Source organism: Dipteris shenzhenensis, chromosome 6, assembly GCF_047967505.1.
Source record: "Dipteris shenzhenensis isolate YYH24624 ecotype China chromosome 6, Dip_SZ_1.0, whole genome shotgun sequence".
Lineage (NCBI taxonomy): Eukaryota > Viridiplantae > Streptophyta > Polypodiopsida > Gleicheniales > Dipteridaceae > Dipteris > Dipteris shenzhenensis.
In genome coordinates this window covers 14286153-14301991 of record NC_141601.1, presented here as the reverse complement: position 1 = coordinate 14301991, position 15839 = coordinate 14286153, and the positions used below count along the sequence as shown (strand labels likewise).

General features: G+C 41.7%; 1 protein-coding gene across 3 annotated transcripts in view; it reads left to right on the top strand.

Annotated features, from left to right (window-relative positions):
- The window catches only part of LOC147900820 (uncharacterized), a 62684-nt gene that overhangs the window by 26554 nt on the left and 20291 nt on the right, over positions 1 to 15839 (top strand). For all 3 annotated transcript variants that reach the window (XM_087375918.1, XM_087375917.1, XM_087375916.1), the window contains exon 4: positions 14784 to 14913. In XM_087375918.1, the coding sequence (XP_087232044.1) occupies positions 14784 to 14913 (130 nt within the window). The remainder of the gene's footprint in view (positions 1 to 14783; positions 14914 to 15839) is intronic.

Below are 15839 nucleotides of genomic sequence, written 5' to 3'. Positions count from 1 at the left end.
AGTGCTATGTCTGTAATTATGATTCTTTTGTCACTTAAATTAATTACAGCTTGCTGTCCATTATTTTATTTTCTATCATTTAATGTTCTCTTATGAATTCATGTTCAATATCTGACATTTTGTGAATGATTAGTTGTGACTTGACTAATCGACCATGGAAATGACTGGTTACATCACCTAGGTGATGGGGACCTGAATAGTGTGTGGTTGTCTAGCCTGTTAATTAAGAAATCTGGTGTGCTATCGTATAGTTGTGCAAACAGAGACTTGAACCTTCACTTGATGACATGGCTATGTCGTTCGGGTGAACCCTCAATCAGCTTGGTTGTTTTGGAGTGAGGACTCACTCGAACGACATAGCCATGGAGGGGGGAGAGAAGAGACTGGAATTGTCTCGACTAGTTTTGATGGCAGAGCTGTGCACGTCACCTTTAGGGTGGCTACTAGTATCGGACAGCCAGTCTAGGCAGTGATTGTTTGGAGAAATCGCTCGAGAGCATAAGGCTGCAAACACTTACAGATCAACTGACGATAGTAGAGCAGCTTGTGATTGGTGTTTATTTGGGCATGCCAGCCTTACTAACCTCCCTGTTTCACCACATAATTTATCCTCTATGGCTAGAGCAGGCTGAGCTAGTAATCGTACTCCAACTTTAGATTACTCCCTCATTAAATTGGAGAATTAGGCCATCTTGCGACTACGGCTTTGTGAGCCTGAAGTAATTATTCGGGAAATAACGCGCTTGCAGGACGAACTGAAGGCCTCCTTAGGGCTTCAAGCCCGAACTATTCCTGCTACCTATTTTATCAGCAGGAGTGATGATGACATGGAGGATGCGTTTACAAAATGGTTGAATGCAGAGGAGAAATCAGTTCAACCCAAGCCTAAATCTAAATAATGAGGTCTTGATGTAAAGTAACACCATTTTGTCTTTTGGGTGGAATGATACGTCTGTAATTATGATTCTTTTGCCACTTAAATTAATTACTGCTTGCTGTCCATTATTATTATTTCTATAATTTAATGTTCTCTTATGAATTCATGTTCAATATCTGACATTTTGTGAATGATTAGTCGTGACTTGACTAATCGACCATGGAAATGACTGGTTACATCACCTAGGTGATGGGGACCTGAATAGTGTGTGGTTGTCTAGCCTGTTGTTCAAGAAATCCAACTCCCCGAATAATGTGTGGTTGTCTAGCCTGTTGTTTAAGAAATCTGGTGTGCTATCGTATAGTTGTGCAAACAGAGACGTGAACCTTCACTTGATGACATGGCTATGTCGTTTGGGTGAATCCTCAATCAGCTTGGTTGTTTTAGAGTGAGGACTCACTCGAATGACATCTGAATTGTGAATGGAACTTCTTAAACTAAGCTCCTCTAGGGCTTTGGATTAAGCTCAGGATTGAAACAGGGATTACCATTGAACTATTAATTCTTGCATCCTTTGCCTGGATTTGGCAGGATGGATACATGGAGTTCTTGCTTCACAAAAAGTCAAGTAACCTTGTTTGGCTAGACATGGATATACTTCCCTATTGTAGAAGCAAGGTAAGAAGTAGACTCCCTGGTAAAGGATCCTCTCTAGTAGCAAAGAGGTAACTCTAGCAAGAAAAAACATTATGGAAAGAACCACTCATGTTTGAGGGGCATGAAGAAGTCGAGTTGCATACTTGACATAGCTTCTAGCCATGCCCCTCATGGCCATGGTATTTTGATCCAGGTTTGGGATCCCTTATCTCTAAGGGAGGGAGAGAAGAGAAAATCTGAAATGATTTTCTAAATCTAGTAATAGATTCATGGATCTTGGAAAGGATTTTTGTAGACCTTGATGTGAACTTGGATCCTACAAAGGTCTATACTTAATGATCCAAATAAGTCATCTCAAGGGATGGTCCGTAGTGGTATGGGGCACTACAGATACGATTTTTGGATGCATTAGAATTTTTGAGTGGCGAGAATTTAGACCATTACAAATGCGTGCTTGACATTAATAGTTTTGATAAAGGGTCAAGATCTGATAGCATTAATAAAGCTGATCACTTTACTAGAGGTAATGGAGTTCTGGGTGAGAATATCAGCTGCATGATATCTTGTAGTATCTTTCATTACTTTTGGTGATACACAATGGGCTATATTAACTCAAAGGATGTTTGGGTAAGGTGATTGATAACTTACCAAATGACTTTTGATAAGTCAGTCACATTTAACTTTTTGCAAAGAAAGTTATGTTAGTGATGTAATTTATTACATTATCTTCCAAGAGCACGAAATCTTCTCACTTACCTACGAGTATTTAGATGGATTCTTAGGGATGTCCGTACATATACTATCTTACAGATACTTTATAGAATCCAAATCTGAAAGAGGATTTAGTATATTTGGCATGACATTGCAAGACAACACTAAAACTGATTTTGGGGTGAATCAAAATCTGGATATATACATATTTTTTTGGGGGCAGACAAAATCTGAATATTCAATTGGATGTTAATGTAACTTACTCAAACCTCAGATGAGAATTGAGTAAGTCGGAATCGATTTCTGAGTTTACTCAGAAGATTCTAAAGCTGATACTTCCTTAAACAATTCTTGATTCCAAAATTTCTTTGAGAAGGATACCTCACATATACTATCTTTGGGATCGGACATTGGAATGAGAAGTATATTTTGTTGGACTGAGAAGTATATTTTGAGAATCATTGGTTCGCCTTTGCTATCTTGATTTATGCCTCCATAAATCTACTTTAAGGCTGGGAGAATGTTATGTCCGTAACAGGACTAACAAGGGCCTAGGCTTAACCAAATCCAAGGCCAGACTAACCTGGGATTTTGGTTAAGATGTAAAGTTAGAGCATGGTCCAACTCAGGGTTAGGAATGACCTAGGATTGTGACGAGCTAGCATGGATGAGGTTTAGATCCCATAGATTGAGCTAACCTGCGTAAGGCTTGGCTAGATAGAGCTAGCCTATGATTGGCATGGCTAATCTTAGCATGGCTGAGCTAAACTTGGCAAAACATGCCCCCCCCGCGTGAAGTTAAGTTACCTTGGGCATGCATGCTAAAGTTAAGGCTCATTGCTAAGGGTAGCTAGGGCCTGGCCTATAAGTATGGGCCGAGGGCTCTGTATCAGGGGTCCTGAAGAGTGCTCTCCTTAAGACATAGACTTGTTGGCCTTGGAGCAGTAGCTAGAAGAAGAAAGCGCATGTGGTATAGGACACATGTTTGGACTTCGAGGCTGGCTGGCTCTTTGCAGTCTAGACCTCAGGCATAGGGGTGGCTTGACGTGTTGAGTGTACGGCTGGGAGGTGAACTGCTAGCTCCAACCCTTATGGGTGTTTGCAGGTGTGTCATGGTTCTGTTGGCAAAGTAGTACCTTACCAGGGTTTGTCAATTGCAAGACCTGGTTAGTTGGATGTTTCAATCTGTATAAATGTTCCCAACTATTCCTTGCATATAGTTTTTTGAAGAGTTTTTCTTGGGTTTCCCTTCAGCTATTTGTCAGGTCTTCCAAATGTCTTCCTTTCACGAGCTCCTCTACTTTTTCCTAATCAGGCCATGTATGCATTTTCCTTTATTGGTTTTTCCTTTGTTATTGATGATTTCAATATTCTATCTCCTAGTGCCTTTGTACTGTGTGTTGTATCAACTCTTGTATGGCATCCCTTTGCTCGTGTCTTTGTTTCTTTTGAAACATGCAAAGCTATTTTATTTATATCGTTTTGCAATGGTTGATATCTCTATGCGATTTCACACATTCTCAAAGCTTGTTCCAACTTTGGTCTATACACGTCGGATTTACCGTAATCTAACTCCACTATGGGAATGCTTTGTTTATACTAATTTTGTTGGGGGCAAGAACACTTGATGTCAATTTTGAGCTCTTTCACATGGTAGGCTACATGTCAACTGATTAGAAGGTAGTCAAGTACAATAGATTTCTTTTGAGTCATGCATGAGTAAGACTTTGTGCTTCTTAAAATTTGAATGCTTAAACAATTGCAAAGAATGAGCAGTTGCCCATGGTGGTGATATTTTCAAAGACTATGCCATCGTTTTGCATCCGCATTATGAATGCCATGTGCCCATCCATGTGAATTCTTAACTTCCACTGTTATGGACCTTGTCTGAAACTTGTTCCAGTATTGAGAGCTCACAATGATAATTACACTTTATTTGGAGTTCCCTTTGAATGTCTTTTCCAAATGCAAAAGAAGATCTGCATTAGAATGTTCCCGTTGTTCTTGTAAAGTAGCAAATTAGGGACATGCAAAATAACAAGCCATGAGACCTCAACCTCTTTTGGATATTCTACCACAAATATTGCATGTTTGGATCCTTGTTAGTAACGGATATCGCCCTCTACTAATGTAACGAGCTATCTTGCTCAATCGTCTTCCCCCATGTAGTCCTTTTTTAATTCAAAATTCAGATTTTGGTGAAACCTTAAGGGTATGGGATCTCATTACCTTCTTTAGAGGTCATCTACTCCTATTTAGTTTTGGTTTGTCCCGAATCCCCAATCCCCTCATGTTATTATTTATTAGTAAATTTAAACTTCAAATAAATCAATATATAAAAAAGTAATGATAATAATTGTTTCCTTGTGTTTGTGTTGTTGTTTCGTTTGTTTTATTATATGTGCCTTGGTTTATTTATTTTTCCTTGTGTTAGCATTATTGTTTCTTTTGTTTTTGATATTTTACTGAATCTCTCTCTCTCTCTCTCTCTCTCTCCGCACGGCACCCCTTGACGGGCGCCAGCATCCAATCACTGGCTATGCACCAGCCAGGGTGACATGACATACGGAGGATTCCGCTCCGCTCAAGTCTTTTTCTTTTCATTGTTACATTGAGATGTATTTGATTATGTATGATCAGACCTAGGATTCAGCATAGGTGATGATGCTCATTTCAGTAGCTCCACCCTTACTGTGATTTGTATCAAGTTTTCTTTCAGTCTTATAGACCCATTGGTCTTCCGAAGACTCTAATAAAGTTTCTTTTTTTCATTCTTTCTCCCCTCCGCCCCCCCCACCCTCACACACATACACACGTTTTTTTGTAAAAGAAACTTTGCATTAAGAAGAATGTACATTCATAGCTGACCTAGAGTGGGACAGCTACTATTCAAAACTAAGTACACACATAAGGTGTCTCAAAGTGAGACAGCTACTACTCATATGCTAAAAAGATGAAAAGAAAACATATGATAGCTGCTCCAGTAAAGAATAGCTAGTACAGGAAAGCTAAAAGCAGTGAAAGAACACTTTCAGCTGGGCTGTAAGAAGATCTCGCATGAAATGCGTGTTCTAGAGGGAGCGATGCAGGGAGGAACAGAAGAAACACACACACATTTTCATGATAATTTTGCCTTTATATTATAAAGTCAGCATCCCAAAGCAGGATGTGCTGAAACGAACGCACGCACACACACGCACACACACATACACTTTTTTTGGTGAAATCTTTGATTGATTATATTATATGAGTAGCAACCTCAAAATAAGGTGCTACAATTACATCAACTGAAAATTTCAGTATATGTTAAAAAGACCTCATGATCTATGAAGCGGGTCTGCAAGCAATCAAAGAAAGATTGCTTCAGAGAACACCTAAAAAAGCCAAACAGAGAGAAAGTAGGATCACCAAAGACTTTACAATTCCTATATGTCCATAAAGTCCATAGTGCCCAGTGGCGAACCCAAATGAAGAAAAGATGAAACTCCGGTCTAGATCGATACGAGAGTCCTAATCATAAGAGCCCAAGGCTGATCACCTTGCAGAAATTGCAGCAACATTTTCCCCCTGTGGGCAAGAATATGCACATGAATATTTGTGATGTTCAATCCACCATGCATCTTGGGAGAACAAATGTGATGCATCGAAATCAGCCTGAGACTTTTTCAGCCATGTTTGGATCGCCAGAAGATTTCCATAAAGACAGACATGAAAGATGTAAGATTTGCCTTAGTGAACATGATCAATGGCAAGTAAAATTAAATATATGCCACAAGGATGGACTGCACTATTCGAAGACGAACGTACAAAGGCCAGGTTGCCAATACTTAAGCTTTTTCCGAAGCTTAGCCAAAACCCAATTAGTTTGTTGTCGGCGAGTGAGTTCCCACCCCAAAGGGTAACCAAGATGACGAACAAACTGAGTGGGTGGAATGATATCCCCAGGTCATAATAGACTATGCCAGGTCTTTGGAATGCAAAGGGAGCAACTTAGACTTCTGAAAATTAACATGAAGACCTGTTGCCAAACCATAAACAGAGAGGGCCTGCATCAAGGCACCAAGATCATGGGGCGTATTCTTTGGGGTAAAGAAAAAATCATCAGCATAAGCTTGAGCAACCATGTTGCGATTAGCATCCCAATTCCAAGCCATAAAGTGATCCTGTAGCCATAAGATGATCAATATATTGTAGCATAGGATGAGTAGCAATGGCATACAGTAAAGCACTGAGAGGGCATCCCTGGCGGACCGAACAACGAAGAGTCCACTCATCAGAGATATCCCCAGAAAGAATGCAAGCCGCATTGCTATCTCTGTAAAGCCAGTAAATAACTTGCTGCATTTTTGGTCCAAACCCCAAAGCTCGCATAGTTTGCGAGATGAAATCCCATTGAACTGTGTCAAATGCTTTTGCAATATCTACCTGCAAGAGTAGAACATCATGTTGCGTGTATTTGGCATATTCAATCCTAATATAAGCATTGGCAATGTTATTTGTGGTATGGCGACGTGGAACATAGTCATATTGGGAGGGATGCAACCCATTATGCAAATAACCTTTAATCCGATCAACCACCATTTTGGCAATGATCTTGTAAATGATTGGCATGAGCGTGATTGGCCTCCAATCACCAAGTGAATCACATAGCTGCTTTTTTGGAATCAGCTTGAGAAGACCCTTTTTCCATGACATAGGCATCTGCTGATTTCGCCATGCTGTATTTACCTTTTGCAGCAAGGTGAATTTAAGAAGATCCTAGAATGTAAGAAAAAATTCAATAGTGAGACCATCCCATCTTGGAGATTTCCATCTGCCACAGGATCTCAGTGCATCAGACAATTCCCTTTCAGTGAAGGGATGTTCAAGTTTCAAAGCTTGAGCATCAGACAGAATTGGATGAATATGCTGCAAAAGAAGCTGATGTGCAGACACGACCCGAGGAGAAAGAGTATCCACATGCCCAAAATGAGTGGAGAAGTGCTGCACACATAAATCAGCAAGCTCTGAACGAGATGTTGACCAAGAACCATCACGCATCTGGATTTGACAGATATTGGCAGATATTGGCAGCTTGTCTTTTGTAGTGTAAACTCTTAAAAAATTGCTTGGAAGAGCAGGCCTTATCCAAAAATGCCAGTTGTCTGGATCGAGTTTCCCATTTAGTAAGCTTTTTGCGATCATTGGATTGAAGAGAGAATTGAGCCTGACATAAGAGCATGCTTTCCTCTGAAGACAAAGGGCGAAGATGAGCAAGCTCAGTCAAACTTTGACAAGTAAATTTGGCATGTGCTACAGTTTCCCTTGTGGTTTGCATATAGGATTTGCCATAATCTCGAATAACTGCTTGCCTCCGAGCAACAAAAGCCTGCCAGGCATAATCCAAACCAATTTTATCTGGGGAGAGAGATTTAATCAACAAAAGCCTATTAGTGGGAAATTCATGTAAGAAAAGCCTCAACCAAAGAGGAGCATGATCCAAATGTGTGAAAGCATGATCAACCCAAATTTGACAAGTAAAGGCATCACAATGCTGTGGATCAATTTGATACCATCTGTCCAAGCGTGCCTGATAAGAAGATTGAGCATTATGCTGAAAGGTTTAGCCCGAAAGCATGGGTTGTAATTCATTCCAGAGATCAACCAGGCGCAACTGAAGCAAAAAATCAGACCATGCTTGTGTTTCAGAAGCCAACATATGAGTGTGGCCTGAGGTATCGTCACCCGATTGAGGGGCATTATTAAAGTCACCACAAATGAAGGCATGTTGTAGCCATGGATAAGTATGCATGGCAGCCGAGATCAAAGCTCTATCACAAGAAGATTGGGGGGCATAAACTAATGCAAATTCAAAAATTTCCCCTTGAACAAGGCATTGAACAATAATCCATGTACCATGGCGATCATTGAGAGCCGCAATAGGTTGAAGGTCGTGCTTTACCAAAAAAGCCACACCAAAAAAGGACTGCTCTCCAGCATAGAAGATATCATAACTAGCAAAATGGCCTATTTGACCAGCATACATATGCTGATTATGCTCTTGCAAAGCAACTATATCAGGCTGCAATTGCCTGATATACATCCAGACCAGTTTCCATTTGCGACCATCACACATTCCCTGTACATTGAGAGTAACACACTTCAGATGATCAAGCGTATTTACAATTATGGGACAGGTATGTACAGCAACTAACGGGTTGTCTACGTCTGCATTTCCACCTCAATGTCTGGGCCTCTGCCTTGGGATGAAGCATCAGCCTGAGGAGAGGAGAAAAGTGCAGCAACTTCTTCTTCAGGAAACAAAGGTCCGATTTGTAGTCACACCAGCCCAGGTCAAGCCAACACCAGAGTTTTCAGCAGGTGTTTTCCCATGAGAGGATGCACCACTCCAAGTCTGAGAAGGCAAAGGTCGCCTAGGGGGAGATCACTTTGCGAGGAGTTTGCCATCCATTAGTCAAAAAATTTCCCCCCTTCCCTTGAGGTGAAGAGGACAAAGGCACAGGAAAAGCAGCATTACCATTTGAGACAGCCGGGGCTTTGCCTTTGTCTTGAATAGAGAAAAACTGTTTGACCCCTTTGTTTTTGACCACAGAAGAGACATTTGCATCCTTATTCAAAGGCTGAACCATTTCAGCTTGCACTGGCATCCGTGGAGCTCGGGAAGGGCATTGTGAAGCCATGTGCCCAAATTGCTTGCATTCAAAGCAAGCACCTGCAAACAGCCCCCACTTGAGCTTGTAAAAGGCACTCCCCATGGAGACATTTGGGTCAAGTGCCTTTTACATGAGTAAAAGGCACTCCCCATTGTAAAAGTGCCAAGTAATTTGGGCATATGCCAACTTTGAATGCAAGCAATTTGGGCACATGGGCACAATGCGAATTTCCATTGGGTCGCAGTGGAAATACCACCTTACCAAGGGAAGCTGTAATTTGAGTAAAAGGCACTCCCCATTGTAAAAGTGCAAGTAATTTGGGCACATGCCAACTTTGAATGCAAGCAATTTGGGCACATGGGCACAATGCGAATTTCCATTGGGTCGCGGTGGACATACCACCTTACCAAGGGAAGCTGTAATTTTAGGTACAAGAGAAGACAAGCATTGAGGAAAATCCATGACTTCTACCCAAACAAGGCAACGATGTCGAATCAATGCCTGATAATCCCGAGTGGGAGACCAGGGCAGGACATGGACCATCTGCTGGCCATAGAAGAGAGGAGAGTGCTCCAGCAAAACCTGATGGTGCTCCTTATCAGCCATGATGATCTCAAAGCATAATGAACTTTTTTGACATAAGAACCACCTAGGGTTCGAGTCAACCAATTCCCAACATCTGCTGCAACAGGCATTCGTCCTGGGAAGAAAATTATAATGGCATGCTTTGCATATTCCTTAACTGGATCAAATATATCATCCACTTCCACCATAATGCCAGTGGTGGAAAGTGGGTCTTTCCAACCTTTGCGGGTGTCTTCAAACCCTTCGTGCAAACCTCATAAATAAGCTAAGCCTCAGTAGAGTGACGAGTCATGAAGGGAATCATCTGAATCCATTACCTGTTTTTGTTTCTTGTTGGAAACCGACTTGTCTTTGTGAAAGGTTTTCTCATAGGAATAATCCGCCATTCGAGTTAAGGAAAAGACTTGGAAGCAGCAACGCTTTACAAGGAGGAAAGCACAACAGGTACAAAATTGTACGGATTTTTCATGGCTGTAAGGACAAAATCGTACGGATTTTTGACAGGACGATTTTTTTTTTTTGACATCAAAACTGTATGGACTGTACGGACTTTTCTTGGCTGTATGGACAAAATCATACAGATTTTTGACAATACGAAAAAAAATTTTTCCTCCCGAAATTTTTGACAGAGCGTACGGACACAAAACGGGCATCAAATGGAACCTCAAGGGCGTCAAACTGAGGGAGAAACAAGCAGCTGCAGCGTGGGAGCACGAGGGCTAGCACGGGATCTCTCTCTCACACACCACTCTCTCACTCACACCTCACACGCACGCACACACACACACGTTTTTTAAAATAGGGAAAGTAGATATTTATATTTGCTTCCTCTCTCTCTCTCTCTCACACACACACACAAACCACGCGCGCACACTTTTTTTTTTGGGTGAAATCTTATATTTTTGTGTGGGAAACCCCAAAAAGGGCTAAAAACCCACCAATAAGTACAAAGTAAAAATTCACAAGTCAAGCCTCAGAGCAAAAGTCATGAGGCAGCCAAGTAAAAAGTTACAAGATTCAAATTGGAGGAGGATGAAAGACAACATCCTTTAGTTTCAGATTGTTGCTTTTTAAAAATTGATGCAGTGAAGAAACTGCACCATCAATAAAAACCACCTGTTTTTTGCCCTTGTGATTCTTCTTTATATAAGTTGGGAGCTTGAATTTTTGAATCACAGGGTCAAAAACCTGTTGCAACATAGGATGAAAAGACTCCAGAGAAAAAGAGACATTTGCATCCTGAGAAAGAGACTCTGGCATAGTCTTCACAAGCAAAGGAACTGGAGCAATGTCTGCACTCTCTGACGGAGGAGCTGCATCAGATAAATCAGGGCTGATCATATCAGCTTCACTTAGAGTATCAACCGGAGAAATAGCAAGCACATCATCTTGTATAATGCCCTCATCAATGGGCACATCCATATCCTGAGGAGGAGGTTGATGATGCTCAATAGGAGTCCGATCCTGAACTTTCGTAATAGCAGAAAGATTGGCCTGTGACTTATCTACCTTTCTCCAATAGTGCTTCGGAACAGTAAGAGAAGGCTTCTCCAGTGAAGCCATAGCAGAAAGCGGAGGAGAAGGGAGAGTAATCTTGACAGTTGAGGAAGGAGCAGGGGGAGTGGCCTTGGAAGCAGAAGAGCAATCACGTGCAAAGTGATGAGCCTGGTGGCACCGATAACATGCTGTAGGAAAAGAGGCGAAATGCAGCCTGATTCGCATCGGATGAGCAAATCCCAAATCAAGATCCAGAGTAGAAGGCACGAGTTGCATCATATCCCACAGAACACAAAGTCGAACATCCCGAGTAGCCTGTAGGAACTCCTATCCCGGAATATGCAGGGGCCTCCTCAAAAAAGCTGCAAGGGTAGGAAGATGCTGAAGAAGAGGCATAGGCAGCGCTTTGAGGGTAATCCAAACCGGACAATACGTCAAAAGGGAAGCAGCCGGATCAAAAAGTGGATCCTAGGGCATCACATAGGCAAAGAAACCTACACCAGGAACCTTAGCACGGCTAACGAGACTCTCCACCACCTCAGTTGTAGGACATTGGGCGTAATAAAACCCTTTGCCCATAAAGACAAAGGAAGAAATAATATTTGGGCCCACTGCAGCTTCAGCCTCTTGACGGAGTTGTGCTGCAGAAAGAATCCTACCCATAAAAAAGAGACAAACCCCAACCTGTTGAGCCTGTCGAAAACCGGAGACCAAAAGGGTAGAATCCAAAGACCGAACAAGAGGTGAACCCGAGGAGGGAACTTCTGCAACAGAAGCAGCACATAGCTGACGAAGAAGTTCCAACTGAAAGGGAGAAGAGGGACCATCTGCAATATCGAGTTTCGCTGACTTGAGCAAGCGCGAAGAAGCCAAACCACCATGCTTATGCCGAGTGAAGACACGCGCAGGAGAGGATAGGGCAGAAGGAGGGGCTGAAACTTTGAAGACAAAGGAACCATCAGATGAAGCAGTAGGAGGCTGCTGTTGCAAATCAGATACAAGCTGTTGTAGATCTGAAGTAGAAGACCGAGGTTGTACATAATGCTGCAGAGTAGGAGCAGTCGGTTGCTGGAGAGAAGGGATAGGTAGGGAAGAATGTACGGACGGAGAGGGCAAGGGTACGGATAGAGGTATGGTAGAGGCTGAGATGGGGAAAGGCAGTTGTATAGTAGCACAAAGAGGCTGTACGGAAAGGACCGTGGGCTGGACAGGAGGATATGGTTTCTGTACGGAATTGTACGGGAGCTGTACGGAGGCGCACGGGGAAGAGACCGAAGCCTGCACGATCGGTATGGACGCAAAGGCTGAGAAGAAGGGAACAGAAGGGGACGAGGGCCGTACAGGCATGCATGGGTAGGGAACAGAGGTCGACAAGGGTACAGACGAGGGAGGAGAAGCAGCATAGCTCTCCATCGCAGCTACACACCGTACCCCCCCCCCCCCCCCCACCCCCCCCCCCCCCCACACTCACACACGCATGCACCAAATTACACGCGCGCGCGCACACACACACACACACTTAAAAAAAAAAAAATAGTGAGATCTTTATATTTCTGTGTGGGAAACCTCAAAAGAGGTAAAAACCCACCAATAAGTACAAGAAAAAAGTTTTTACATGTAAAACCTCAGAGCAAAAGTCATGAGGTAGACACACACACACACACACTCTCTCTCTCTCTCTCTCTCTCTCGGGTGTTGTTTGGGTTGGGATTTTATAGCTTAGTAAGCTCTAGGTTTACCCAAGAGATTGAGGAATCTTTTGAAACCTAGATGACAGCGTATAGTCGGATATCTCAATGAGGACATAAGTGTAGCTTCTCTTACTAAGTTATTTTTATTTTTGTCTTTCTCATTTACTTTTAAGTTTATATAAAGTCGCTTACAAACTTCCTTGTTTCCTTTGTTCTTTCACTTGTTAATAAAAAATTTACTTTTTAAGATTGAACATATCTCATTATCTTCACGTTCTCATGATTGCGCTATGACATCAATTTGTGCAAGCCTCTTGTCTTTGTTAGTAGACCCTTCACATTCCCGTCCTGATCTTGAGAGTCCCAATTCCCGTATGCTTTGTCCTCCTTTTCTTTTTCTAAGTCATTATTATGTTTTCCTATCACTAACATAGGCCTCTTTTCTTTTCTTTTCTTTCTTTCTTTTTTGGGGTGGGGCCTGGACCTCAGCCCGCCTCTTGGAGTATTGAGTATCCTTATACCCAGGTTGAGTGCCCCTTATGCTTTGAAACCTTCATCCCAGCGTGGGAATCTTGGAATTGCAATCTCAGATGTCTTGGTTTTCAGCACTTCTTCCCACTCTAAAGACAGAGATGTGCATGGTGGCCAGAAGAGTCTCATTAATGTTCTTATTTTCCTTTTCTTCTAGATCGAGTATCTTGAGATTGAGGGATCCTCTATCCCATGCCGACTGTCCCTCCTAGCTCATTCATTCTTTGAGATTGCTTCTCCATTGGATCCCTAAACTTCCTTACCTCACATGAGCCATATTTTCTGGTATCTCAGATCCATGTTTTCTTGCTGGAGCTTTAATCGGCTTTGATTTGGTAAATGCTTTCCTGAATTATGTACATTTCTTGTAAGCATCATTTGTCTATGATTTCTTGTTATCATCTTTTTGCAATTCCGTATGTGTGAGAGAACCTCTGATTTTCTGCAGGGTTTAAAATCTTTGACTACTAACTCTTATTCATGCACACTTCTACAGTCTACTCAGCCTTTGTCAATTCAATTTCGCGCAGGTTTTAATGCCTTGTGGAGTGCATTCCTGTGTGATTCTCATTCCAACACTTTCTCTGTCATTTATATATTTACTATCTCAATAATGCAGTGTCCTGGCAAGACCATGCAGTCTTGGCTATTTGATATCTGATTTTATGCTGTTTTCCTTCAAGTGTATATCAAGTACAAGTGCTTAAATTATTCACTGCATGCATTGACCATCCCAGAAATGAGCTTCTGTATTCTTAGATGCTCTTTGGCGCTCAGGCTCTTAGGACCCTCAAGTCTAACCAAATGTGTTCCCTCCTTTCCTTTTAGTTGTCACTTTACTGCTTTATGATTTTGACAATCTTTTTGTCAGTTTCCTGTATGAATATGTATGTCGGCAGGTGCGTTGAGCATTTGTGCTCATGTAGCGTCCCGATGCATCAAATAATTGGCTGCTTGACTGCTGTGCATGCTTTAGCCTTAGTCTTCTGATATAAAAGCTTGGCATTATTTTTAGACTTGAGATCTTGCTGGATTTCTTTGCATGTGCAGCTGTACTCCCTTGCAGACTTGCATAATGACATTGACATATATTCTAGAAAAGGCTTCACTACCCATTCCTTATCTTTCCTAATCAGTTGGATGTCATGTGCCATAGACTATGTGTCTCCCAGTCTCTGCGTGGACAGTGTCTCCCCAATATGAGTTGGACTTATATAAACTTGATTCGCATGTTGGACCTGCATCATGTGTTGACCACACAGAAGTACGCACACGCATGTGCGTACACACACACACACACACACACATTTTTTGTGCGCTAAAAGTGAAATGCCATTCAGTAGGAATTTACATTCAAAGCTGTTCCAAAATGAAGCAGCTATTAGTCAAACTCAAAGCAATAGTGAAAAACTTCTAACTGGGTCAAAAAAAGGTCTCCAAGAGAATGCGCGTGCGCCTGCACATGCACACACACACACACACACACACACACACACACACACACACACACACATATATATAGACAGAGAGAGAGAGAGAGAGAGAGAGAGAGAGATCTTACTACCTCCTTGGTTTGACCAGGACAAAAAATTGCTGGACAAAGGACTTTCTGAATTGCACTTTGATTGTATTCAGAAGAGGCTTGGGCATCCAGTTGCTCTATTTGATTTGATTGTTTGTAATGACTGCAGTATGCTGGATCTGGCATTTGGTAAGATGTATTCTCATGCATGTTGCTTGACCCTAATGTGGCATGGGAGTGATGGTACTGTGATTTAAGTCTTGAAGGTCTGCTCATTTGGTAAATGAATATTTCCACATAGTACCTGCAACTTTGTGGGGCTTATCTTATTGAATACTTTGGTTTATAATACACATGAAATATGTTTGTTGGCATAATGTGTTTGTTCGTATAATAAGAGACTATGTGAGTCTTTAGAAACCCATTATAGCTGCTTATGCTTGGGCACTGGCACTGATGACAACATTAAGTGTTGCTTTGCTTGCTGAGTATGTCTTCCTTTCGTTTTTCAAAAAAGTTTTTGTTACCTCTTTGTTCTTCTCTTTCATTTTCTCTTTTATTTTCTGTGTAGATTTTTGGACTTTAGAACAACAAAAAATCTAAATTCGTACGATTGGATATATTCTAGTCTTACAAAGGTATATGTTTGTTGCATAACATGTTGATCAATAAATGTACGCAAAAAATGACATGGTTTTGCTGTTGATGTAGAATTTGAGGCCCCCATATCAGGAGAAGCCATAGAGCATTAGAATAAGTGAAGAACTCACCATACTTTGGCTGAGGTACGTGCATGGCATATTTCTAGGCGTTGGTGGAACCTGGAAGTGCCTAACACAAGCACTAAAAAGTGCTGTATACTGATACTATGTGAGGGGGTTAGAATTCCTGAGTAGTGGAATTTAAAACCTATACCAATAAATGATTGGGATCTGGCGGTTAACTTTTGATGTAATGAATCTCTGAATTTGAAAGTTTGTACTTTAGAGAGGCAAGAGTCTTATGACTGGCTTGCCTAATTGAGAAGAATAGATATTCTTGAAATCAGTTGGCCAGTGTTTTGTAAAGCTGATCACCTCACTAGGGCCACAACATAGTTTTACACTCTTGAGAGT